We start from the raw sequence: 27,439 nt of genomic DNA on the forward strand, positions 1-27,439 counted from the left end.
TGAATTTTCTGTAAAGCATCAATGGAACAAAATGGAGTCTGTCTGAAGCAGGAAAAAAAGTCCAGCAGTGATCAGCCGGCTTTGTGCAGTATGTCGTGGCTTAAGCACAGTGATGGTCTGAGTATTACTCAAACTCATAGGTGGACTAAACACTGTATTTCTAAAAAATAGCTTTAGGTACCTATCTTTGACCTGATTGGAGAGGATGCCATATGATTGGTCACCATTTAAAACTATTTAAATATGAAATTATTGAAATATGAAATACAAAGTATTTCAGGAGCTAGCCATATTTGTCTGTGTATATTAAAAATCTGCAGCAATATTTCTCTTTTTTTTGCACTCCTATTATCATGACCCCAACAGCTGTTGAGAAAATGCTGAGAAAAGACAATAAATGCAGTTCTGTATTTCTGCAATTTGAAATGTAAAAGCAATGCTTCAATCTGATAAGACAGATTTTAAAATTCGATCTCATGCCTGTAATGTGTCATGGTCATGTAAGTTAAAGAATTTCATCCAATCAATTTCCTGCTAACTCCTTTTTAAGAGAAGCATCTTCACACATCTTCATTCAAATTCCTTGTGATGAGCAAGTCGTGTGTTAAACCTGTGGTCTGCGATGTCAGTTAGTCAACAAAGATGTGATCTGGAGGAGCAGCTTGGAAAAAAAACCCAGCACATTGACTATTTTGTGGTTGTTAAGCTAGGAGACTGAAGCAGTCTTGGTCTCCAGGGAATCTGGAGGAATGGTGCAAGTGTCACTTCTGGAAAGAAGTAATTTCATTGAAATATCACCGCAACTGGGTTCCGAGCTACAGCAACAGTGTTTTGTGTCCTCAAGTGTCTTTAACTTGTCAGCAGCATGGTTATTACTGATGAATCTGATAATCCTGTTGCATTTTATCAAAAGTGTAACATGTCTCAGTTGGCTAGCCTTTGGAGTTTCAATTTTGTACATAGGTATACATTACTGAATAACACAGGGCTTGGAATTAAGCTGAAATGAATGCCCTTACTTTCATAGAAAATTGTCTGAAAACAGTAGTTGAAAATATTATTTTTTGTGTCTTCATAAAGAAATAGGAAAAGCCAAGTATTTGGCTTTTAAGTACAGTTCTGTTCAGTTTTGAGAAATAATTGACAGAAATTTGATACTTTGCTTCTGTATTTAAAACATTATTTAAAATTATTTTTGCACTTTTTTTTTAAGTGAACATTCTGTTGATACCTATGCGTAGTAGTGATTTTAGTAACTTGCAGTGAATAGTAAAGGTTCATTTTAAAATAACTTTCTTTATAACTGTACTTCAGAGAAATCTTTGTCTGGAAATTATGTTCTAAATAATCCAAGAAGCAATAGCGAAGAGACAGGACTGAAATGCTGTCTTTTGACAAGAGTTTGAAATCCTTTTGTTCACTGAAAGGAAAGCTTTCCTTAAAAATAATTTGTAACCCTTAATAGTATACTTCCAACCTAATACCTGGTTTTCAGTTCTGTAATAGAATTTCACTATCTCGGCTAAGTAGAATGAAAACCCCAGATTGGGCACTGGGATACAGTAAAACAAACTGTAATCCTACTTCAGATAATGGGGAAGCTTTGCTTACAGTGAGGTTGTTTTGAGGGTAGGGTTATTTCCTGGGGAAAGAATAATAGATGGAGTCCCAGAGCATACCGTCCTCATCAACAGGTCTGCTCTTCACTAAGAGAACAGGTCTGCTGATGTAAACTGAGAAAACCATTTTTTTCCCCAAAAAAGACTAAATGTGATTTTTTTTTCTTCTGATAACAGATATACAACTTGGTTATTAATATTAATATTATATGACAGTATATATTCCTTATTACTGTTAATAATGTATAAGCTGGAGTGGACAGAAATACAGTGCCAGAGTCCAGATCAAACTGTTAGGAGCTGTAATTTGAGGAAAACTGAGAAGTTATGAAGAATACTATTATGACCTTCTATAATTACGGTTCTCAGACTACTACTATTACATGAATGCCTTCCCATTACAGAACAGAAATTAAACATTTTAGACAAATACATATCAATGGAACTACACTAAGAATTAATTAGGTCATGTGATCCAGATCTTTCAAATGGCTTGGTTCTATCAATGTGATGAATATACCTTTTTGGGCAAGAACCTCAACTCATTTTAAGTAAACCATGGCTGCTCAGTCTAGGGGTTATGGTTCTTTTCTGTACAGCTGAGTATTCGAAGGCTCTGTAAAAGGAATAACAGCTTATTTAAATTTTTAAATTTTACTTATTTGTTTTGTTCAGAGTGGTGAGTAGGTTTATGTTCTATTTTGGAGAAAATAAGAAGGTTTCTAGTGGTTAATCAATGTAGTTCCTCTTAATATTTATTTCTTTGATTTTTGGTAGGTAAAAAATAACGAATCACTATTATACTAACTAGCTAATGGCTTAGAAGTACTTGATAAGTTAAAAGTTGAATTGTTTACAAATGGAAATTTGCTGATCTTGTTACAATATTGGCTACAGTACAGTACGTCTGGCACTTTGAAGCTGTCAATGACCAGAAATTAACTATGTGGTAAATATGATTGGAAATTGTAATCATCCATCATTTGTCTTTCCAGAAAAACAAACAAACAAACAAACAAAACCAAAAACCAAAAAACAAAACCAACAAACAACTAAGTTTAAATTCCCTAATTCCCATCATTTCCTACGTTCATGAACTTGAAAAAGTAGTACTAAATATTTATCCTTCATCCTCAGGAAGAAAAGAGAAACAACAGGTTTTTAAGTGTTCTCCTAAAGAAGACAACATAGTTGTATCAAAAATACTCAGTAAATGTGATAAAGCATAATACACAATTCTGCATGTCTTTGTCTGTTCAGTTAGTTTCTTGTTTGTTTCCTGTAAACTGGAGAAGGCATGAAATACTGTGAATTAGAATAATAACTAGCAAGTTGGTAATAAGTAGTTAGCTTTTTGGTGCATTATACATACCTGTGCCTTTATGGGAGAGAAACCAGAATGCTGTGTTTAACTTAAAATTGCTGGGAAAAGGAGGCTATGAGAAAGTGACAAAAATAGGCAGTTGGCTTTTGGATTATTTTTCTCTTAGTATTGCACTTTTGGTGCATCAGGGACTGGTCACAGCTAAACAATATGGCCCCGATGTCATCTGTTCCTGTTTATTTACAGTTCTGTTAATTGGCATCGCTGAATGTGATGAATTACACAATGCTGATTTGGAAAGATGTTTGACTTTCATAGGAACTTGTACATTCATCTCAGAGCTATCAACTGACTAGTAGAGTTTAATTTATGCTTAAGCATCAGTGTGAGTTTTCAGCATGGGTTTCAAGGAGATATCTACCAAAAATTAAACACTTCTGGCTTTTCCTGCCAACAGTATGCTGCTGTCATCAGTGTTTCAAACTTGGTACCAACAGCGGTTGTAGTTTCTGCATTGTCCTTCACATCCATCCTTACACATTCACTGTTCAGTTTCAATTACCTGTGCATTAATGTCATATGAACATACACAAAGCTAACCTGAGGTGCTGAAGATTTCTGCTCTTGTTTTGATTCAACTGATTGTATTAATATCCTCCATGACAGAATATTTTTGTCTGGTTACTGCATATTTTGGTTGCATATGTGAAAACTTTATATTAATACTTACACTATAATTTTAAAAAGACATCTAAATTATTTTAGGTTAGAAAGCTCAGTTATTTTAAAAGAAGGTAATAATTGGTCTACTTATTACAGGATCAAAATGATCCTTAATACCATATTAAGTGCCAGTTGTATCTGTATTTCAGTACTTGAACTTGAGTGAATACATCTTAGTCACGTTAAGGTTTTGATGAAATGTAAAATGATACTGCATATATAGCACAGCTAGTAATCGAAATTGCTCTGTAGTAGATTTTTTATGAAAATATCACTCTTGATGAAAAACCTGTATTTCAGAGAAACTGATTTAAGTGGTATTATTTCTGAAGATATTGCCAAAATTCTCATGACCTACCATCTCTCTGAAGCAGGATTCAAAAAGTGTAAAGAAAGCTAAAATATGTCTGGCATTGCTTACAATAGTTCAGAGTACATTAGCAGTTTTTTTCTGATTATCAGTCAAAATCAGGTATGAAATTTTGGAATAATCAAAAGCAAAGCTTTCTGTTGTATCATTGAAGTCATTAGAGTCTCAGCAAAAGGAGTATGAGAAGTAGGAGTTCCTACACCATAAAGTACTTTCAGCAAGTGCTGCTTAGGCTTTGGACTTCTGAGATCTGGCGTAAACACAAAGTTTCTCGGGTATTTTTGGCTGGTTTGTCTTTTCTTGTCCTTGAACCCAAAAGAATAGTGCATAACACATGCGGCTGCAATAATTTGCAGCCAGTTCTGCAATAGGATGTTTCTGCTCAGACTGTTCAGCTTGTAGGACTCATGAAGGCAGGTTGGAAGTTTGTTCTTCCAGAATGCTCTTCAGACACATTTGTGCTACAAAATTTTACCAGTATGAAAATTTTTAAATAATCATACTGATGCTGCTAATGCACTTCCATGTGTTCACCCTGGGCTGCCTTTACTGCTACATTCATGGTCCATCACACTTACTGTGCATCAAGCTGTGCAGCAAAAATGTGTGACCCTTCCAGGTAGGTATTGCAGTGCCCCTCCAGAGAGTACCCCATTTTACCCTAATTTTAGGGGATACAGGCTGTCTTTTGGAGGCTCTGTCAGCCTGGAGATTACCCATGGAAGCACCAACAGGCTGTTGCTTCCAGCAGTATATGGAAGAGTCACAACTTGAAGTGACAGTGAAGTGTTCTCAGGCAGACCTCACTCTCCTGTCCTATATGACAGGAGCTGTTGTGGAGGGTGGGAAAGCACAGCTGCCTCCACTGTGCAAATAGCGAGGGGAAGCGTCTTTAAAAGGGAAAATAAATTTTTTAACTGTTTCATACTCTCCCTGTAGAAATAATTTATTTACAAGAGAGAGACTCAAGCTAGCACCCTTGATGGCACTGGCAAGTATCTGTGCCTTACTAGGTCTAGCTCTACACCTTCTTCCAAACCAGAGTTACTAATGCAGCTCCTTCTTCATCCTGAGAGTATTGCTGTGCTCTCAACAAACTGTTGCTCCCTCTTCCTCTTTGATGTTAGTTTTAACATCATTAAATGCTGAGATAGGGGTTTAAACTTGCCCACATCATGGACACTGGTGTCAGTAGTTTCAGTGTCATCTAGAGGCACTACCTTGTGTCTGCCTGGAGTCCAGTGGGGACTTCTACTTGCGTGGTCTTCACAGCACAACACACCAGTAATGTGCTTATGCTTTGCCACAGAAGACAGAACACAAGGACGCTGCCTCCAAATAAACCAGTAACAGGAGGGATTGGCTTGATGCTTGATGCAGCTGAAGAAGTGAGTACCCACCACCTCTGGTAATTCAGCAGGACCTAGGACTGTCCAGCTAACTCAGCAGTTTTAGGGCTGATGTAGAGGAGGTTTATGGAGGAGGCTTGGATGATGAGGGGATTGAGTGGCCAAGAGTAGCCATATATGTCTTAAATGTGTCTTAAATGTGAAGTCCAGCTTCTCTCATCCATCGTCAAATAGATTTCAACATTCATCATCAAGTAGACTTATTAGAAATCTCCTTTTTGCAGAAAAATTTAGTAACACGCGATAAACTTCTTCATTTGGATAAAAATAAGGTTGTCTTATTCTAAGCAAAATACCTGAAATTTAATGCCCAGATTAGTGAGTGAGCTGGTTGAAGAAAGTCAAGTCTTTTCTTTGTAAAGTTCTTTGATTGCAAATGGAGTTCTTCTGTAAGCTTCAGTCAAAAAACACTTCTTGTGATAGCCTCAAAAAACAACCCGTATTTTGCAGACTTGTCTCTGGATTTGTATATTTCACATACTGTATAATGGAATAACTAACCTATTTTATTTTTATTTTTTATTTACTTTGTGATTCCTTTATTGTAAAACCCAGCCTGAACTGTGGCTAGTTTTTTTAATATAATCATCTATTTTTACATTGTCCAGAGTAGCTTAGGTACAGCAAAGAATGCTTACAATAAGTTTCATTCAAGTACACCATTTTAATTAATAATTGTAAAGAGATACTATAAATTCAGTATTTTAGCTACAAAAGCAAATACAGTTTTTCATTTTTAAGGAGGTAAGTTACTGTACAAAAAGATTAGACCATTTAAATTGTCATCTTTTTATGAAAAGCAAGGAAAGCAAATTGCAAATATTTAAAATGTCAAACTAATGGAAGTATAAATGATGAACAACTTGTAATGCATGCAAAAAGAAGCCATGGTTTGCTGTGGGACTGTGCAAAAAGAACTGAATAATTCATCAGGATAGAATAAATAAGAATATTTCAGTGCAGCAGTTGCAAGTTTGTTTATTGATCTACCTAGTATAAGTTCTTAAAGTGTTCATTGGATAGCACAAGCTAGAAAATGGAATATACCTAAAACACTGAAAATGCTTTATTTCTGGTTTAGGGACTTCATTACCCATCAGGGAAGAAAATCCCAAACAAACACGAAAACAGAAAAAAACCCCAGTGCATAACATAATGAAATACAGAAACTGAAGTTTCTGTAACACCTAAGAGTGGACTATTGCAGAATGCCTATAACTACAATTTTCTTACAATTATTAAGTGGTAATACATAGGTATTAGTAAAACTGACCTACTATTATGGCCACTCAAACTTTGCATCATTCTGTCCTCCTTCCCACTCAGAAAAACAGATGAGAGATGGTTTTGCACAAGTGTCTGTAAACTGCACGGTGTAATGAAGTCTCAAATAATTAGCCAACTAAAATCTACACATTGAATACCTCCTTGAAACATCATGGTCCACAATCAAAAAATGGCCAACATTAGCAACTAAATTTAATTTTGAGTAACTAGCCTGAAGAAAAGAGCTAGTTCCCTTCTAGTTGAGACCTTTTTTCTCTGGAAACCACGAGAACCAAGATTGAGTAAGTAAGTCTGGACCACTTGTTGTATAATCACCTCCACAAGACCTTGCTTTTCTTCCCCTTCATCATCACAAATGATTCATCTGATAGCACTGCTCAGATCTTTTGGCCACCCTCAGGGCAGGTCTCCAGAATGGGACTTCAGTCCTCGAGCAGAAGGTTTTCTGAGGAGGCTGTAGCAGAAGCTCTCTAGTCTCATGTGTTGGCTTCATCCTGCTCCTTTCTACATATCCTCTTCATCAACGAAGTTGTACAAAACCAACTCCTAAAAAGTCATTAACTTTGGAGCTAGATCCCCTTCACAGGAATCAGCAGCACCTCTGAAAGTAATATGTGTTTGTTACACGTGTGAGGTAGACTTAGCAGTCATCCATTGCTATGTCTGTAGCTCAGTAGACGAAGAATTTCCTTGTGCCCATTTTACCAGTCCTGGAGAGTTGCATGCTGATGTCTGAGGTTCACCAAGGAATAAAGCTGGGTTCATACGGTATCAGTACTATGTCAGATTCAAAAATACGAAAAAGAATGTATTTTTAAAAAACCCACTATTGGGACAATTATGAAAACATTATCTTTACATATATTTCTTACGAAGCTTTTTTAGGAGGTTTAATGGCTGACATAAATCTTAACAGTTATAATTTTAATAGTTTTTTTTCTTCTGTTTTGGAATAATCATTATTTCCGTCTCTCCTTTTTTATAGCTTTTAAATGCATTTTACCATTTTCCTTTTTTTAAAGTGATTTTAAAAGTGTGGGCAGCGGCATGAACTCAGTGGGGCAGATCCCTATATCCCTATAGGAGCACTGCATCCTGAGAAGTCGTTCTCTCCTTCTCTTAGAAGCATCCATTTGTAACCTGGGGGCTCTGGCAGAGGATGCAGTTGAGGAGGACATCTAAGACCCATTGAGTGCGTTAAGGCACTCTGACATGCATTAGTGCCTGGTATAGTTCAGTTTAAATAATGCGAGCAGGAGTGACAGAACCTGGGATGGGAGACTTCTGAAAACTGGTCATTTATCAGAGGAGGTGCTGCTTAGCTCTTTTTCTGAGATCTCACAACTTTAATAGTATTTTGCCTACCTGACTTCAACTGTTGAGATGTGTTTGCCCAGTGATTTATTATAGTCTGTTCATTATTATAGTCTGCTTTATTCTGTAGCATCAGTTCCATTGGACATACTACAGTGCATATTACATGGCTGGTAAAGATGGACACAGCTAAGGTACCATAGGGGCAATCAGGAATTAGTATGCAAGGAGGGATGATACTGTAATAAGGTTTATCATTATTAGTGCCCCTTTAATGGGCTACTCCTTCTTAGTCAGAGACTGCAGCACAGGCTATTTTGGACATTTTAAGATGCTCAGGCTTTTAACTTCATTGATTTTCTCCATCAGTGATGCTACTGTTGTCATTCTTCATCTAGAAAACATGTACATATGGAAGCAAGATCCAACACGCTTCACTCAAACTGTGCCTGCACCTAATTCATGATTTTACTTGACATTGTTACCTGATGCTCAGTTTAAACAGGTCATTTTTTTGCTTAAAAAAAAGCTGAAAGCTTTCTCTCCTGTTTTCCTTTGGAAATGTAGATAATCTGCAAGTAATCTGTGGACATTCACAGAATCTGTGCAAAAGAAAGGAAGGGTAACAAAATTATTTTGTTCTTCAGGAGTTATTTCTGTGTGTTCACACCACTTGCTTATTTCCCCCTCTGGGACACCAAGAGACTGTGACAGACCTGAGAGAAGTACCTGAGACCTTCCAGGGATGCGCATGATTTTTCATGCAGCTGAGCATCATTATACTTCAGTGTCATAACTTCAGGCAGTGCCCAAAGAATGGCAGTGGCTAGAAGAGAACCATCTTTATTTGCTACAGCTTTATAGACTGCTTTGGTTAGTTTGTGGTGGCCTCCTACAAGAAGGCGTTATGATTCAAAAGTGTTTGCTATGTCCAACTCACCTGACAGGCTTTTTCTGTAAATTGCAATTTTACAGTATTTTAACACTGATCCTGTAGACCAGATCCTTGCATAAATAAAGCCCTTTATTAGAGGGTTTTCTAGTGAATCAAAGTCTTGTGCTCAGTTCTGAAACCAGCACTTTCTGCAGTCTTTGTATTTTAATGATATGTTCTAGACTTTTGTTTGGAAAGAACATACAGCTTAGATGCTAAATATGCTACTGCTAGCATATTCTAAAGGACAGCTTAAGCTATTGAAAAATTTGTGGTAATTAACTGAATATTTCCTTTCTGCTTGGTTTAAAAAGGTCAGCCCTTCTTTGTGCCAGTTTTTAAATCTTTCCAGCATTATTCTTTAATTTCCTAGATAGTGTGCCAAACACCTGGAAATACAATTTCCAGATCTGCATCTTTTGGATATCAAGTGTGAGCATACAATAGAGTGATAAGTTAATAAACATAAGCTATTCATATTCTGCAGGGCAGATATTGGCAGGTCATTAGTAAGCTGCAAGTGGCTCTCAATACATTGTGTGTGCATGAGTACTTTCACAGAAGATTGTAAGCCTTTATAGGTGATTCAGCCTTATGCCCTACAGAAACATATTGCAGGAAGGAAGACTGCTAGAAATTAAAAGTAATTGTGGTTCCAATACATGACAACAATAACAGTTTGGCTTCCCTTTTTGTGACGATCTCCTGCTTGTAAGTTGCCAGAAGCAATATTCTTTACTTGCTTATTCCACCTGAAGGATTTGCAAAGGTAACTAATTTCATCCTCTGATTCACTTCTTAGAAATCCTCCACACACACACACACACACACACACACACACCCCCCATCCGAAAACGTAACCTGAATTCTTCTTATTTGTCATGGTGGCTATTTTGGGGGTTGGTAAAATCATAAGCATTACCAGGAGAATCGTGAGCATTCCTTCTTGTACTGTTTGTAACAGAATCCTGTTTTGAAGCTTGATGTAGTTCTGAAAGAATATTACAGTCTGCTGAAATTATTTTTAAAGTGCTTGGAAATTGCTGATAATATGCATAAATTACTTTCTTTATGCTATATGTATATCTGTGCATGTGTGAGGATGTTTATACACATAATGCAAGAAAAACTGTGCAAGTTACATTCATATTTGTATATATATAGACACACTCAGATGTATTTTTTAACATCTAGTCACGATTTATCTAATTGACACATATTTGTATATTTGTGCAATCTCTAGCATCCTTCCCCTTAACATACATTTGTTATTTTAACAAATCATTATACTTGTGTAAACAAAGACTAAACACTATACAGTTTTAATTTACCTTCAGATTGTGACATATCCAGAGAATTACTTTCTGAATTTTGGTCAGGTTTTGGGTTTTTTTTTTGGTTTTGGGGGTTTGGGGGGGTTTAATGCCTGCCATGCAATGACAAAGGTTTATTCTCCCTTTGTTCTTTTCAGAGTGCTGCAGCAGCTCCCAGTCCAGTGCTAGGAAACATTCCCCCAGGAGATGGCATGCCAGTAGGTCCTGTTCCACCGGGGTTTTTTCAGGTATTCAGAAAAATTATGATTACAGGAATGTTAGGATAGAAAATCCTCCGTAATACTGTTTACAAGTCTGTAGAAAAGGTCCTGTTCTAAACTATGTCTCACTATATAGTAGAATACTTGAGAGTTTATTTTTTAACAAAAGTGAATAAGTGGAAAGGAATCTCTCTGATTGACAAATATTTCATTTATGAAATAGTACAGCACAACGTATTTCAAAATTTCAAGGATAAGAAATGGTGCCAGTTTATGATTGGAGACTGAAAATGCTTGAATATAATTTTAAAAGAATTTCTTATAATATAAATACATTGCATTGTAACTTTAAATTAAGAACGTTGTTGGTCATGTTTAGCTTTGTGGTAAAGCCACAGGCCAGATTTTTAAGATGTTCAGGTTTCAGTGGGAATTAGACCTAGGCAATTAAGAATATCCCACTGAGCATCTCCTTGCACATTGAAGATCTCAGCCCTAATGCCTAAAAAAAACAAGCCAAGGGTTTAGACTGTGTGTTTCTTCTGTTAAGTTTTATCATAAATGAAACTAAATACCCAGTTAGCACTTTGGACATTAACAGTACAGAATACTATGATGGAAAAAATGGGAGCTTTTAGTGCAAGGCCAACTTAACAGTTGTAATACAAGATTGGACTGCTCCTATGAGCAAGCTTGCATCTCCTCTTCACCAAAGCTTGGTTGTTTTTCTCCACACTGGCAGACTACTGTGGCTGTGCAGCAGGAGCAAAAACTAGCAGCATCTCTAGCATTGAAACAGCTCTTTAGCAAGAACAGAGATTTCCACTTCACGTACTTGATCTCATGTTGTGAAAGAAACAACCCAGATTTCCAGGACTGTGATGTGAGGAGAACATTGTGATGGGATATTCCCTAAAAACCAAGTGCTGAAACCCAGGTAGAGACCAGTGTCTTTTTCCTTCTTCCCTGAGATACATAGAAAAAAGAAGAATATTTCATCTGGAAAAAAAGAAGAAATGTTTTATTTATTTTTATATCCAAATGATGTTTGTACAAAAATGGCAGGATATCAGCAGTCTTTCTTTACACTGTATGTAAGTGACGACATTATTTGTATGGTCTTCCTTTTCCCACAGTCACAGAGGGAAAAACTGCAATCTGCAGTATGGATACTGACATAAAGAAACCCTGAACCTGGCATGAGCATGTTGTTTCCTTTGTCAACTCAAAAACTGAGGCATGATTTTTAATACATGAATGAAAAGATATATTTGCAATTGAAGTAGAAAATATCTTACTGTTGCCAGTCACAAAATCCTCAGGAGTTGGCAGAACTGAATAATTATTTTATTTCTGCCTTTACTGTTTTGAACAGCTAGTTAGGTAGATTTTTTTTAAACACAGTTCTATCTTAATTTTTATATTGTATAAATATTTCACTTTTTCTTAGTTTAGCCACGCACTCCAGTTGGAATGTCAAAGGAATTAAAGTTTTTTCTTTTATTGACTTTGAGGACAATTAAGAGGGGGAAGGGGCACAGATAGGACAAGTATGTGAAGTATAGAGGAAAGAGTAACTATTTTAAAGGTTTTGCAGGAGGAGGGTGTGGGAGTTTTGGTTTTAGAAGCGTGAAAAGACTCCTAGCCACTCTAGATCTTTAAAGATGTAAGAAAGACAAGATGATAGAAAGTTAAGTATGGGTAAACTTTCCTTGTCTGTCAGTATCTGACTTCAGTCTTACGTGAAGCCCCACCAACAGCCTGCTCTTTTTGCAAGGCCTGAGATTGAAAATAAGTGAGGAAAATCCATTTTCAGTGTAACATAGTTTGTGACATTAATCAGAGCTATCGTCAACTCAACAACACAGCCAATTGAGTCTTCTGCAAGGCAGGTTCCAAGAGCTGGTCTGCAGAGTCTGGTCTGGACTCTTCCAGACATCACCCTTCACCTCTCCTTGAAACTGCTGGGTCTGTGCCATCATGTCTCTCTGTAAGATGCAATACTCAAGATTAGTCCCTTACGGTTATAGTTGATAGAGATCTACTTTCCTCAGCTGAATGGCCTTGTCAACAGAACAAACATTTTTCAAAAGATCATTAGTTTTTGCTGTAGTCGTCTGCTTAAAAAAGTACATAAATAACATGCTAGTTAGCAAATCCAACTGCAGGTTCGATAGCAGATACATTGATATGGTTGGGAGCAATCCCAGCAAGGGGAGCCAAGCCAAAATCCAGTCAATTAACATAACAGTGTGCTGAAACTGTAAGGTGTGTATAAAGCAAATATGGACAGACAGTCCACGACAAGGTGTTGTGGTATCGGAGTAAGTTTTGTCAAGAAGCCATTAGCATCTGGTTGTAATACCTTCAGACGGAGCTGAATCTTAGCAATGTCAATTTATCTGAGGACAAGAAAATCTATTGGCAGACATAGCTGTGTATGTGAACCTTGAAAATTCAGGAGCATCATCTAGTGCCATAAAAAGCAGGAGAAATGACAAGCAAGAAACTCATGATCAAAACTTCCTACTTCCTTCATAGGTGCTTTCTTTCTAGTACACCTTTAACTAGACAATAATTTTTTGTATACTCTTCTGCAATTCCTGTGATCCCGACTGATAATAAACCAAATCACAGAAAACATGTTCATCTGTCTTGATATGAATACTGACAAACTTCAGTCTTTCTGTGAACTGCCAGTCTTCTTTCACTACGAGTTTGGAATTTAGACCTGCAACTCACTCCTAGATTATGAAAGTGAACAATTTTGGTTTTTAAGATTTGGAAGGTTATAGAAACAGTGGGAGAACAGTGCTTAATATCTATCTTTAGTTCACTAAGACTTTGCACTACAAAAACATTGTAACATTTCAACTCCTTGCAACCAAAAATTTATCTAGAAGGTCATCCTGGAATGATAAGGATGCGTTTTGTTGCTTTCATGAAATCTTTGGATTGGCCTAAGCTAAAGCTGAAGACAGCCACTACCTTCCAGCTTTGCTTGGCTAACTCAGAATTGCTGGATGATTGAAAGTCATTTCATTTCTCATCAGTACTGGCTCTTGGTTTTGCACTGCAACTCTATTTCGGCATGTGGCACTAACCACTAACTGGGACGTAAGTGAAATGGATGCTCTTGCTGTTGCAATTGCATCTTGCCAGACACGTCAAGGGAAGGTGGCAGCCTAGGTGGGGACAGTGCTGGGAACCAAGAAACATTATCTGGGTTCCAGTTTTATTGGCACTGCTGACCACTACTATTATTTCTGTGACCTTTATTTTTTGTAAAAGAAAATAAATTTATTTTATTTTTTATAAAAGAAAATAATTCAGAACACTAGTATAAGCACATGGAGGTAAACAAATACGAGAGAAGTATGGTTTCTCAGACAGTATTTGGTAAAGCTCTTCATAAAATGAGGCTTTCACTTATATGTAGGCCCCTAGCACTGAAGTTAATTAGCAATCTCTGGCATTTTATGCCTGGTCTGCAGAGGTGGAGTTCTGAAGCCAGCAGCTGAATTTGTCTTGTATCTCTCAGTACTTGTATTTTTATACTTCAGTTCAGGTGATGGATGACGATCACTACAGTGCTGACAGTCAAAAATGCAATGACTTGCAATGATACAGTGAAAGGAAGGTGGTAGAGTTGTGTTGTGCACAACTATTATCATAAACTAAATTATTTTTTTAAAAAGCCAATTGTTTACAGTGTCAAAAATGAAATCTGAAAAGTCAAGAAAAAGAGTTTTATGTGGAGTTAGGATGTGTCTCAGTTTCATCTACTGGTGTGTATGTATTTTAATGTAACTTTAAATTTCATTGCTACATATTTTTTTGTCTTCATCTTCTTCCAGTATGTAGAATAGGTGATAGTCTGGAAATAAATTGGGGTTATACAGTAACTGAATCTGCTCGTGATTCATTAGGAGCAAAACTGAATGTGTGGGACCACAGGAGGAGCAAAGACAATAGTTCTGTCATACAAGACTCTTAAACTCCAAACAGGAGAACGCAATCAAGTTTTAGAGATGGTTTTGTCTGAGGCTGAAATAATGGGTCAAGTTCAGTTCAGTGAGGCTGATGTCTGGTGGGTCAGTGCTTCTGGTAAGTTGCTTTCTTAAATACAGAGCCTCAGAGAAGGATAATGGTTGAGAACTGGAGTGCAAGCCTGGATGCTAAAAAACAATATGCAGTTCATCCATGAGTTACCCAGGTGTTTCCTGAGTAACCCAAGAAAAGTTGTTTCAATTCTTTTGTCATGTTTCTCCACCTACGACAGTGGAACGTCTTAAGTGACGATCCTTTTAAAAGATTATGAATTACGTGGGCAACAGAAGTCATGAAACTATATTAGATTGCATAAGGGTAAGATGGCTGTATACATTCCTGAAATGCTCATCTGACTCCAGTCAGTCTTGGAATACATCATCAGTTTGCCAGTTTTCCTCTCTAGACCACATCCTGTACATGGAGCTAAGGTGTGAGGAAGGCACTTCGCTACTACGTTAATAATATACAGTCATTTAGGACATTTTCTGTGCCATTTTTTAACATCAGAGTTTCTCTTTTGTTAGTTTCTTCATATGGCCACCCACAGAGATCAAAGTGACCTTGTCTTTGCCCCTCTTTTTGGAGCCCTAACTGATACTGAAATAGTAGGGCAACTAGAGGACTGAATAAGCTTCTAATAATTATTTACCTTTAGGTCTAGACATTAGAGGATGCATGTAATGTCAGCAGCCAAAGCTTTATGCAAGGTTCTGATAAACTCATTGACAGTGAGTTAAATTCATCCACTTGTGTTTGAAGAGGATTACGTCATAGAATTCAGAGACACTCACATTTTCACATCCAATCTAACTTCCAGTTTCTGGTCTGAGGACAACCAGTGTTTTTCACCAGGGTTGGTTCTGTGCAGTACGTGTTACTTGTGAAAGCCCTCTTAGATACAGGCAGAGCAAGGTCTGCAAAGTGTTCAGTACTAGCCTTGCTCCCTTCTTCTTGAGGAAAATGAGGTCGGAAAAAAATTGGGTTTGTAGTTGCACTTCATGGTACAGGATGAATTTAGAAAATAACGACCTGAACATTTGGAAGTATCTTCATGGAAATTTTGAAGCCCAGATACACTTCTGTTCTTGGGCATACGCCAGTGTGCCCATGTGGAGCGTGAGGGTTGTGTTCAGGTGCAAACAGCTGCTCTTCAGGTAGTGAAGTGCTGGCCTGTTTCCATCCATCTCTTCACTGATGTTTAAATCAGCTAAAAAATTCGAGATAGGTTATATTTGTATTTTTGCAGCCTATTTGTTTGATCTTTGTGGACAATTTCAGCTTTAGTAAGCAAATAGAGGCCAGAGGGAAATTTTGGAGCTTGTGTTCATTGAAGTATTTTGAATTTTCAAACAGACTGAAAAGTATTGATTTCACAGGATTTTATTTGCCTTTTAGTTACTTTTATGCTTTTAACACACCTAAATGTGGAGTTAGAATCATAGGATGGTTTGGGTTGGAAGGGACCTTTGAAGCTCATCTAGTTCCAGCCACCCTGCAGTAAGCAGGGACATCTTGAACTATATTAGGTTATTCAGAAGTTCTACGTTCTAATCCAGTGAATTCATCATGTTTCTCTAAGTTAGTGACAACTAGGACTGCTGAATATCTGACTCTGGTTGTTTATTTTTGCGCAGCAATTATGGGAGCCTTAAATACGTATTTAATTAAACACCAGTTTTCTTCACCTCTTTTATTACATGGTTGACCAAAAGTTTGCCATGTCTGCATCTGTATAAGGAGTCTGTCTGTTTTTTAAAGGCAGGTAATAACATTGGGTTTGTACTTAGCTCACATGAGAGACACTGCTGAATAGTTAACTCCTCAAGTGCCAGCTGAGATTTAAAGGAGGCAGGTTGTTTGATACTTGACAGTTCACTTGTTTAATTTGGTATTTTTTTAAAAAAATTAAACTCTACCACTGACTATACCTTTTCACATATAAGTGAACTGCCCTTTCTTTTAAATGCATTACTTTTTTTCCAGCAAATTTGTTAAAATTTGTTCTAGTGGAGCTTACTGCTAAACCTTATTTCCATAGGGCATATATATTCTAAAGGAATTGTCAAGTATTTTGCTTTATTCACCAATTGTGATCATCAGATGTACTTGGAATGGCATGGGAAAAATGTGTCGACACCATGATTGAAATAAAAATGTTACATATTCCTCTTATATAAAGGGTGGGGGGGGGGGGGGGGACCAACCCAACCCAGGCCAAACCCAACACACCAAAGTAATGTAAGGCTGTCATGCCATCTAGTGGCAGTTGTTAATTCTCAATTTAGCTCAATCCATATTATTCTAAAGTATTATTTTTAGTCTTGTGCCGTAGTAGAGCTGACCCAGTGCTTTAGGAGAGCATCATTACAGTAAGATGCATGAGCAGAAAGAACTTTTCCATTGCTCTTCTTGCTTAGTATTACTATTTGCTATTAAAATATGAGTTTAAATAGCATTTAGGTTGTGAAAATAAGTAAAGTTAGTGAATTAAAAATCAATAACAACACACACCTCTCGCATTTTGAAACAGAAATAGCGAACTATTTATGTATAAAAAGAATGGATTTGTAAGCTTCTGTGTAAGGCTACGAAGTATCTTTATAACGTACTATTTAAATTTATACTTGCATTTACAATATTTATAGTAAAGTCATGGTATGATACAACTTTTAAAAATAGAGCTTGCATTATGGATTTGATAAATGCAGCATTTGATTAAAACAGCTAAATCTTTCTATATATCCCCAAGAAAACTAGCAAGCAAAGTTATATTTGAGCTGTTTTCCAAGCATAAGTATAAAATATCTGCTCCTTTTTAGAAGTCATTGGCCACAGTCTCCCAAACAAATATGGTTGGCACCTTTACATGTCCTCTGATTCCACAACAGCTGAGGTTAAACCAGCTTATTTGTGGTTTTACTCAGTCCTTGCACTCACTTTAATCTAGCTCACATGCACTGGTCTCCTGGAAACTATTGCATTGGGCAGGGGTCTGCTGGGTACGTGATCCTCTGCCTCAGCCCCTTCACACTTGCAGAACATCCTCCCAGACTGCTCCTTTGAACAAGCATCCAGCAGTAAGGAAGGTGAGGAGGGAGAAATCCTCCAGCGTCCCTTCAAAGCCATTTTGGAGTGGCTGTGTCACTTCTGTGAATTGTCCACTGATGGGTTGTTCTTTGCACAAGGAATGAAGATTCCTAATTCCAGCTGCTAAATTACATGACTAAAGATAGAAAATGCAGGCATCTCTCAGACCAGTCTTGGCAGGACCATAACGTGTGTGTGTGTGTGTGTGTGTATTGATTTTAAAAAGTTTTGTTTCTTTTTAAACACCTTTGAACTGTTTCAACTATTGTCTTCCCCTAACACTCACATAGTTTCCTACTTTTCCAGGGCATTACCATTTTTTATCCCACATTTTCAAACAGACATACTTTGTTAACAGTGGTCGCATCCTGCTTCATCACTTACCTTTCACTGCTGATCCTCATGTTTTTCCCACTTTTGTAGCATTGCCTGTACTTTGGTGTTTTTAAAACTAAAATGTACAAATCATTAAAAATTAACTGGAGCATGACTGCAAAATCAGCTGGATTTGCTACATGTTCACACCCATCCTAAATTCCAGTGGAGCAAATGAGATAATTGCAGGTGAAGGAGTAAAATGTTAAAAGAATTGGGCCTTGAGCAGAGCAGATACAGTGAAGTCCCAGAAGCTTGAAAAGCATCATGGATTGTTAAAACATTGCTGTGAGAGAATGAAATGTCACCAAAGGTACAAGTACAGCTTGTGAGTAAATCTAGCAGCTTTGGTAGGCCTTGAAAAGCTTTGAAAATTGATTTTAAAGTTGACCCCCCCCCCCCCCCCCCCCAGCTTTATATAATTATTGTTAGTAAGAAGTATTTTATTGTAGTTTCAGAATCTCTGTTGTTTGTAAATACTTCCACTCCAGTACAGAGGACTGACACCCACTGGGAATACTGAATTGCATAAAATCATGCGTACATCTAATTATTTGCAGAATTGGGATCTGTGCATTTTTGTACTTGCCAGTATCATAGTGTATTTTAAAGTACTTTAATTTTAAAAATTGACTTTTTAGACTATATGAGAGAGGATTAGCATCTAGAAAAATCTGTAAGTACTTCATGTTTGGTCCTCCTTTTTTGTTTGTTTTCTCTAAATACCAGGAATAACGTCAATTTTAAAAAGATAAAGGTGTTTGACATCTGCTGGCTTTGATAATTCTATCCTGCAGTTGTGGTAGTGGTTTTACTGCTCGTAACTGTTAGAACAAATTAAAACTGCTCAGCTTGAGTAGCTAAATAAGCTCTGAGCCCACGCTTCCCCCTCCTCCGGTCATTCCACACGTACGTCTCAGGCAGCCACAGACCCACTGCTAGTTGTGGAGTGGTGGAAGGGGAAGAGGGGGAGCTGGGCCCAAGTCGTCTGCCTAGGATGACTCTGAACTCTATAATCTTATCCTGAAAATTCAAGTTCTCTGTGAGATAAACCTCGGAAATGTAAGGGTACTGAGCATACACTAAAAATGGCATTATAGTTGCTGCTGAAGTGGTACTAAAGAGTAGGGGAAGGGTTCTCTCATTTGTACATGATGCTCCCCTCTGCTGAGGTTAATTCGGTTCCTGTCATAGTCTGACTCTTCCTTTTTACATGAGCCACCAGTGTTTGGGTTTGAAGCCTAATTCCTTGGATGATGATAATGCATATAGCTTTGAAATAATGTATTTATTAAATATAACAGCAGGAATAACAAACTCCAGCTTGTCGTTGTCAACGTTGTTCCAAAAAATCAATCGTATATCATAATCAAGGGTGACTAGAAGGTTTACTAAATTTAAGGAAATGCTTTCTCAAGCTTAGTGATCTGTGCATATGATGTCTGAATTCTAAAAGCGCAGTTTGTTTATTTTGTTAAAAAACCTGATACTTCTTGATGTTTTAGTTCTAGCTTGTCAGCTTTGAAATACTCTATTTTCTGTAGTATTTGCATTTAATAAAAAATAAAGTAAAAACTATTAGCTTGGTTTAAAATGCATGTAGGTAATAGCCATTCTAAAATTGCAGGGTTTTTTCAAAATTTCCGTTAAATAAGTGCGGAGCTTAACCCCTTTCTCTACCACTTGCTAAATCTTACTGAGCATGAGATAATATTTCCCACAAAGTGAGACAGATGTAATAACAGTACAATTCATAAAGATCATCATCTATCATGAAAATGAGTGTTATTTACACTCAAATTTCTGGAGAAGTAGCCAGGCAAGTGGGCAGATCCTGCTCTTAGCATCACAGAGAATGTTTAGCTAAGGACAAAAGCTTTGGGTTGATTTTTCTTTAAAGAGGTTTTGTTACTTATTTATCTATGCAGAGTGTGCAAGGTGTGTATTCCAGTATTCTTTCATATGGTGGAATGAGTCCTGTATTTCCTGACCAGGGATAAAGCATTAATTTTGTTTGAAATGCTAGTATTGTTGTAACTTTTGGAATTTCAGATGTAGAAAGACAGGTGTCTGTGGAAGGCTATTCCATTTTTTTTTTAAAAAAATAAATCTTAATTTTGCTCTATAAATTAAATCAAACCTTCTACTGTTGCTTTTTATAGGTTGCTGGAGCATGTCAGGCTGCTCTTTGAAAACCATAAATACAGAAATTATTTTTTCAGGTATCTTCATCTGAAGCACAGAGAAGAACTCACTCTATGGAAATAGGTTTGGTCATCAGGAAAGGTCAATGTAGAGAGAAATCCTGTCTCAGTGCTGAGAGTCTAACATGATTTTATGTGAAATAGTGTAGATAAAAAGAGCTAGTTTGATTTATACTGGTAGATTACAAGATGTGTAGTGTGTATCCCAAATTTAATCTGTAAAAAGACTTCAGCAAAATATAAAACAAAGACATCTAACACTGTGGTAGCCATTTGCGGGGGCGAAGGAGGACAAGAACTGTTGTATAATTAACAGTAAAATGCCATTGAATAGGAAAACAATTTTTTGTTAAAAATTGATGATAGCCTGTCCGAGCTTTGCAGAGGATTAGTAACATGTTTCTGTTTATCAGCAGGCTGTGCCAGCACAAGAGTGTCGTTTTGAGAGCTAATTTAGTTTAGTTCTGGTTAGAATTAAAATGTGTTAATGAAGAGTGTCTTATACACTGTGGTGACTGTTATTGCTGATGGAGATGTCGACAAAAAGCATAGAGGGAAATAAATTAATGAAAGTGTATGAATTGTAAACTAACTTGGATAAATTCAATTCACACATATTTTATTGTTTGCCACTGGTACTCTTCAAGAGTACAAAACCCCATTTCTTTGATAATGGAAGCTCACACACCAGTGGTTGTTGTAAAACACCTCTAAATAATTTTATAAAATCTAGGAGTCTTAAAAGAGATATATTAAAATGTTACTTCCTAGTAATTTTTCAGTACTGCCACCATAATAAGAAAATTAAATAAAAATATCAAGCAGTTTTACTTCTCAACCATTTGGACTATAAATAGTTAAGTGATGTCAACCCTTTTAACTAGGAATAGAGTTTGAAAACCAAAAAAGATGAATATGAATTGTATTTTCAGAGACAGAATATGTAACTTGGTAATTGAATTCATTTTTTAATGGAGGAGAGGAGAACAAAGATTTTTGGTTTATTTCACTTCTTATCAGTTAGAACTTTAAATGAATAAATGAAGAGATCTGGTCATTGTGAGAATTCCCATCTGGCTTATGACCTCGCTGCTGGCAGCTTGGACCCTTTTACAGTACCTGCTCTTCACATAGCAGCACAATTGGTTTAAAATCATTTGTCATAGTGTGTACAAATTAAGTCTGTGGTTCCATTTTCAGCTTCTGGTGATAAGTAGCGATTAGAGTCTGTGCTGATGATGGTGACTGAATTATACAAATCAATTAATACAATTTCAGTCCTTTTCTGTACTGAGTGCTAAAACTGTGTTTCACCTTGTGTTTTTAATTTATGGTGTGCTCTCGTTATTCACTAAAGAGATGTTCTCCAGTTAGGAGCATCATCCGCCTCTCGGGGTGTTGAGACATACAACTAAGGAGATTGTTCTAAATTTGATAATGCAGGTTAAAACCAAAAAGATGCTGAAAGACAGTTACCGCTTGTTTTTGTTTGCTTCCAAACCCATGAACCAGGTGTTTTGGGGAAGCCCAGCAGAGCTTTGTCTGGTGGAAGCAGAACCCGTTCCTCTGCTTTCCTGAGCCATGTAAAATGCAGTACGAGCGTGGCATAGGCATCCTCGTCCAGGTCTGGGACAGAGCTGATGTTCAAGATGGTTCCTCTGTCCCCACCGTCTGTCTCTCGCTGCCACGGGCTGGGGCGGAGGAGGTGTCCCTCGGCGGGCAGAGGGGTCCGGGTGAGAGGTGGACTTGCTTGCTGGTGGGCTGACAGTGTGCCGAAGTAGCCGGGATCCGTAAAACGAACGCCTTCCCTTTCGTGGGATCTCCCGTGGGAATGCGCGTCCTGGGCACAGCAGCAGGAGGAGGAGGGCTGAACTGGGCAGGGGGCCCCTTGGGTGGCTTGAGCGCTCAGCGCGTCGAGCGTGCCCCTCGCGGGGTTCCGTGCTGCGAGGCAGCCAGCCTCAGAGGGTGTATTTTGGGTGGATGAGGCTGGTCGAGCTGCTGCCCTGCTTTCTGCAGCAGCCTTAAACGCAGTCATTTAAACCAGGTTGGGGGCGTGCTTTAAAACATACCTTGTGTCCTGCTTTGACCAGACAAACGCCTATTTTACCGAGCTGAAAAAACCTTTTAGTACACCTGCCTGGGAAGATATTAATGTGAATCTAGATGAGCGTTGTTACTTTAAGCTGCCCTGCCTGAGAAAGGTGGTTTTTTTCATGCCACGTAGACAATGGTTCTCCTGTTCAAGCAATATTAATTCCATTTTAATCTCCTCAGCTCGAGCTTTGTTCGCTGGCGTTTTGGGTCTTGGTGTTTTTACGGTTAGAAGATGCGTGCAACCTCTCCGTTACCCATGCCCAATACCTGCAGTAATTCTTTTTGAACTACATCTATATTTTCCTGGTGTGTGTGTGTGTGTTTGTTACATAAAGTTGTGCTATCCAGTACAGCGAGTCATAGGGCATCACGTAATACATATGTATTGAAACAGATACTGATGTTTATGGTAAATTCAATCTCATTAGGAATTCATTCTTGATAGGAATTGAAATGTAAGTGGTATTCTGGATTAGTTATTTGACTGTGGATTATTGTAAATTTTGTAAGTTATGTGGGACAAAATGTAGTCAATAAATGTAATCGTATGAGTAAAAAAGGGTAAAAATGTCAATGCAAAACACCACCACCCCCCCCCCCCCCCCATATTTGGAAGCAAGTAAATTATATTCCCAGCTTTTGGAAGGGAAGTCAATTCAAAGGAAAATAGATTTATTGAAATCTGTCATACTTAGTAGAACACCATCTTTTACATTCTTTTATTCCACCAGTACTAGGTACAAGAAAACTAAACCACACCATATTCTAGAGTCACCCAAACAACTGAAAAAAGACAGAGTAAGAATTACACAACCGGCAGAGAAACGTGCCAGCTTCTACGTCTTTATGTCATCAGCTTCCTGGTGGGTTTTTTGTAAAATCATTTTTCCTGAATACTGGAACCAAAATGTGGGCAGTGAGACTACTGTGCTTCAACGTGGCTTCTTCAAAGAGTTTCCTACTGAGAAACTTATTACCTGCTTGTCCCCTTGTGCTCCCAGGGATTAAGAAAAAATAGTACTTTACAAGATTTTTACATTGTAGATGCACACATGCACACACAACTCGCGGAATTGTATTAAATACACAGTTTGTAAGATAGCCTCTACTCTCCCTATACACAGTTGGAGTCTTTCTTTAGCAGGAAGATAACAAAAAGTACTAGAATGTGTGGCACCATCACTCAAGTTCTTGAGCTTTACTTCTTTTTAAGTATTTTTAACAATTTGACATGATAGGATTCTCTAAGTAAAAACAGGAAGCTTACTATATTTAACATTTCACATCTGGATTTTATTTTGCGTATTCTCTTTTACTTCTTTTTTTGTACTTTTCTCCTTTTAGGTTGGGTTTGGAGTTTTGGGTTTTTTCCACTTTAAGTTGATAAATACATATATTCTGCCCTGATTACATGAAAGTTTTTTCCTCTCTGGCTTCTTCTTCACCCAGTTTAGTAGAAGCTTCTGCTTATACTCATTTGGTCTCAGCTGCATGACAGCAGCCTTCAAGATGCTTTTCATGATACCAAATTACTGAATTTTATACCTGAACCCAGTAATTACAATATACTGGTGTTCCCAGATGTGTTTAGTTGGCTGTTCTCCAGAACAGTCACCAGAATCTTCTGCTGTTACTGCAACTTGTATGACATGTTTTCAAACACTCGTGGCATCTCCATCTCAGTTGTGGCTTAGATATGACATTCTTGCCTCTTGCCTGTTATTTTGTTTTCTTTGTGGTTTTTTTTTTGTTTTTGTTTGTTTGTTTGTTTTTTGGTTTGGGGTTTTTTTTTGTTTTTTAATTTTGCTTTGGTTTTTGTTTGGTTTGGGGGTTGGTGTTTTGGTTTGGTTTGGTTTGTTTTTTTTCTTTTCTTAATACATCAGTGTATGTGCCAGTTCCTGAACTCGGTTTGAGAAGTTAATTGTAGCTTAGGTTAGCGCGCAGTAGCACACTTGGTGCTTGTACTTGGCATAATGTCCCCGTTGTGGATTAGAGGGACTTGAAGGCTACAGCAGTGACTGAAAACCCTCGAGAGCCATTTGAGCACCTGGAAATTACTGTGGGATGGAGGCACTCTGGTAATAAATACCCTTCTTCCTTAGTCAGATCAGCTTCGAGAGACTGGTTTCCCTTAGACAGGCTTAACAACATCTTAAGCAAGATCTGGTCCTGAAATGCCAGATATAGTATTTGAAGAGTATCCTACATCCTTTTGCACAGAGAGGGCTGTAGGAGAAAATATCTTTTGTCCTTCTCTGTTGTTCCTACCCGATAGGTAAACTTACTGCTGCATTAATAAATCACAGTACCTATCTTTTGGCATGTTTTTCCAGCTTAATTATTTCTTTCTATTTTTACCGTGACTATTTTTTGGACAGTCACATGTCTATAATCCTTAGATGGAAGAAGTGCTCTTGTACTCTGTGCATGGCTGACAGCTGTTCATATTTAAATTATTTTCATTAAAACATTTCACAGAATTTCTTTGTTGTCTTGATGCATCTCGGTAGAACTTTTTGTGGACAAACATGGCATTGGTGATGGAGATGTTTAGTAACTGGGACAAAAATGCGAATATTTAAGTTTTTCTTTTTAATGGTAGAATTTTTGTGGTGAACTTAAGTACTAAATCTTGGCCCAAAACAGTGTAAAATTTTTCAGAATTGTCCTTGAACATCACTATTTCACCATTTTCTGCAATGCTGTATGGACCTTTATTTACTTACATTCATCAAAACATTAATTGTGCTTCCCAGTTGTTTATGTATTTTCCTGCCTATAGAATTGTGCAGGGTTTGTATCCATGGGTCATCAAGAACCATAAAACTATTTGAAATTTACTAGATGAAGTAATTCATTGCAGTTCCAGTTGGGTTCAGTTGCTTAAAGAATAGGAGAAGGTTTCAATACTTCCACAAATATGTCTAAGGGGAATACATTGATACATAAATATTTACAGCATATAAACCTTCTTGTAAGACGGAGTTGTATCAAAAAGTCTCCTGTAGTTATTCCGTGCAATGAACTAACAAGTCAGTTAAGAATAGATGCACTGGCTCTCAAATTAAAGTCTGCTTTGATGCCTCCTTAGCAAACTGTGCCCCCCCTCACCCCCCTCAAAAAAAAAAAAAAAAAAAAATCATGGCTGTCCTGGTTTTGGCTGACATAGAGTTAATTTTCTTCCTAGTAGCTGGTATAGTGTTATGTTTGGGGTTCAGTATGAGAAGAATGTTGCTACCACACTGATGTTTTCAGTTGTTGCTAAGTAATGTTTAGACTAAGTCAAGGATTTTTCAGCTTCTCGTGCCCAGCCAGCGAGAAAGCTGGAGGGGCACAAGGAGTTGGCACAGGACACAACCAGGGCACCTGACCCAAACTGGCCAACGGTGTATTCCATACTGTGTGACATCATGCCCAGTATATAAACTGGGGGGAGTGGGGCTGGGAGGGATTGGTGCTCGGGAACATAACAGGGCGAGTGGTGAGCAGTCGCCTTGTCCATCACTTGTATATTCCAGTGCTTTCATTATTACTATTGTCATTTTGTTAGTGTTATCATTATCATTACTAGTTTATTCCTTTCTTTTCTATTAAACTGTTCTTATCTCAACCCATGAGTTCTACTTTTTTCGATTCTCTCCCCCATCCCAGTGGGTGTGGAGAGGTGAGTGAGTGGCTGTGTGGTACTTAGTTGCTGGCTGGCATTAAACTACAACAATGACTTATATATAATTTCAGAGAAGAATCCTAGACTTAGTCTGTGATGCATTTATTAAGTAGACTAGAGACCTGCCTAGATCCAGACCTTCTCAAAAATCTGAACCAACTACTGACCGCAGGGGCACAGCAAACCAAAAAATATGGCCTCTAATTGTCAGGCACGAGAAACAATGTGATTCGTATTTTGAAAAGTAAAATTGCAACTTCATATCAGTAAGCCTCTTTCCTTAATGCAGTAGGGTATTTGTTTCAGGTTTTTAAATAAAATTTCAACACCATACAAAAAAAATAAGTTTTTAGGTATTTTTATAAATTCCATAGAAAGGTGAACCCACTGGGAAGAGAGAAGACAAGCAGGTTTCCATCCTACTTGAAAGGAGCAGATGTTCTGCCAATAGCACACTGTTATATACTAATATTAGTAGTGTGATTCTACATTAAGATAGGGTTGACTTGAGAGACACTGCTGATTTCCCTTTTACGAGCTGTACAACTGTAAATAAAGTTAAGGTTTCGTCTGCTGAATGAGGTAAGCCAAATCCAAGATACTCACTAGAGTGTGTCACACTCCACACAATGCACTTGGTTGACCTTTATGGGAACTGTTGAAATTCTAATTTCCTAGCACTTGTACTGCTTTACAAGGCATGTTTACAGCCTTCACCACATGCACAACCCTTTTTTCTTTCTTCTTTATCAGAGAATCTCACCATCAGAGACAGGGCATGAAGAAGCCTCCCTCTTCTGTAGCACATAATTTCAAATTCTTTTTTATTAAAGTAATCTTTTCACAATTGGCATTGAACTTTGTTCTCCAGTTTGTAAACCCTCTGTATTTTAAATTGCTTTCTAGTACCTATTTTGAATGCATGTTTATGTAGCTTACAGTATTTCAGCTCTCATCTGATTCTAAGATGTGAAAGATTCCACTGAATTTTTTTATGCAAGATGATACGAAAAATTCCATTACTAATTACTGGTAAAATAATTATAATTCCTTTGCTAGTTATCGCTACTCTTAATACATGCGTTACTAGCATTGATGATCACTGGCATTTTAGTTTATAACGCAGTGCTGCTAATGGAGCTGAAACATGCCATTCATTTGTAAAACAGTGATGTTGATCACACAGTTTTAGTGACCTGCCAGTGGTCCTTAGCTCCAGCTGACTGCATGATGCATGTGTAGGTATATTTGTTTCTTTTTGAAGGGACCCCAAAGAGTGGGTTTAAATGTGCAGCAGCTCATTTGTCATCAGAGATTATCCCTGGGAAGTCCCAGCAGACTCCTTCCCTTTATCTCTCCTTTGTCTCCAGTGGCAGTGTCATGAACAGAAGTGAGCTCCTCTTTCATGTTATAAAGAATCAGTCTTTTTTGTCCCTGTGTTCACA

The 27,439-nt window shown here is 37.6% G+C and overlaps 1 protein-coding gene across 6 annotated transcripts in view; it reads left to right on the forward strand.

Annotated features, from left to right (window-relative positions):
- Positions 1-27,439, forward strand: part of SSBP2 (single stranded DNA binding protein 2) — a 196,161-nt gene that overhangs the window by 117,842 nt on the left and 50,880 nt on the right. For 4 of the 6 annotated variants that reach the window (XM_049796413.1, XM_049796412.1, XM_049796416.1 and 1 more), the window contains exon 5: positions 10,452-10,541. The exons of the other annotated variants lie outside the window; for them this stretch is intronic. In XM_049796413.1, the coding sequence (XP_049652370.1) occupies positions 10,452-10,541 (90 nt within the window). The remainder of the gene's footprint in view (positions 1-10,451; positions 10,542-27,439) is intronic. 6 annotated transcript variants of the gene reach the window in all.

This window comes from Accipiter gentilis, chromosome Z, assembly GCF_929443795.1.
Source record: "Accipiter gentilis chromosome Z, bAccGen1.1, whole genome shotgun sequence".
Classification (NCBI taxonomy): domain Eukaryota; kingdom Metazoa; phylum Chordata; class Aves; order Accipitriformes; family Accipitridae; genus Astur; species Astur gentilis.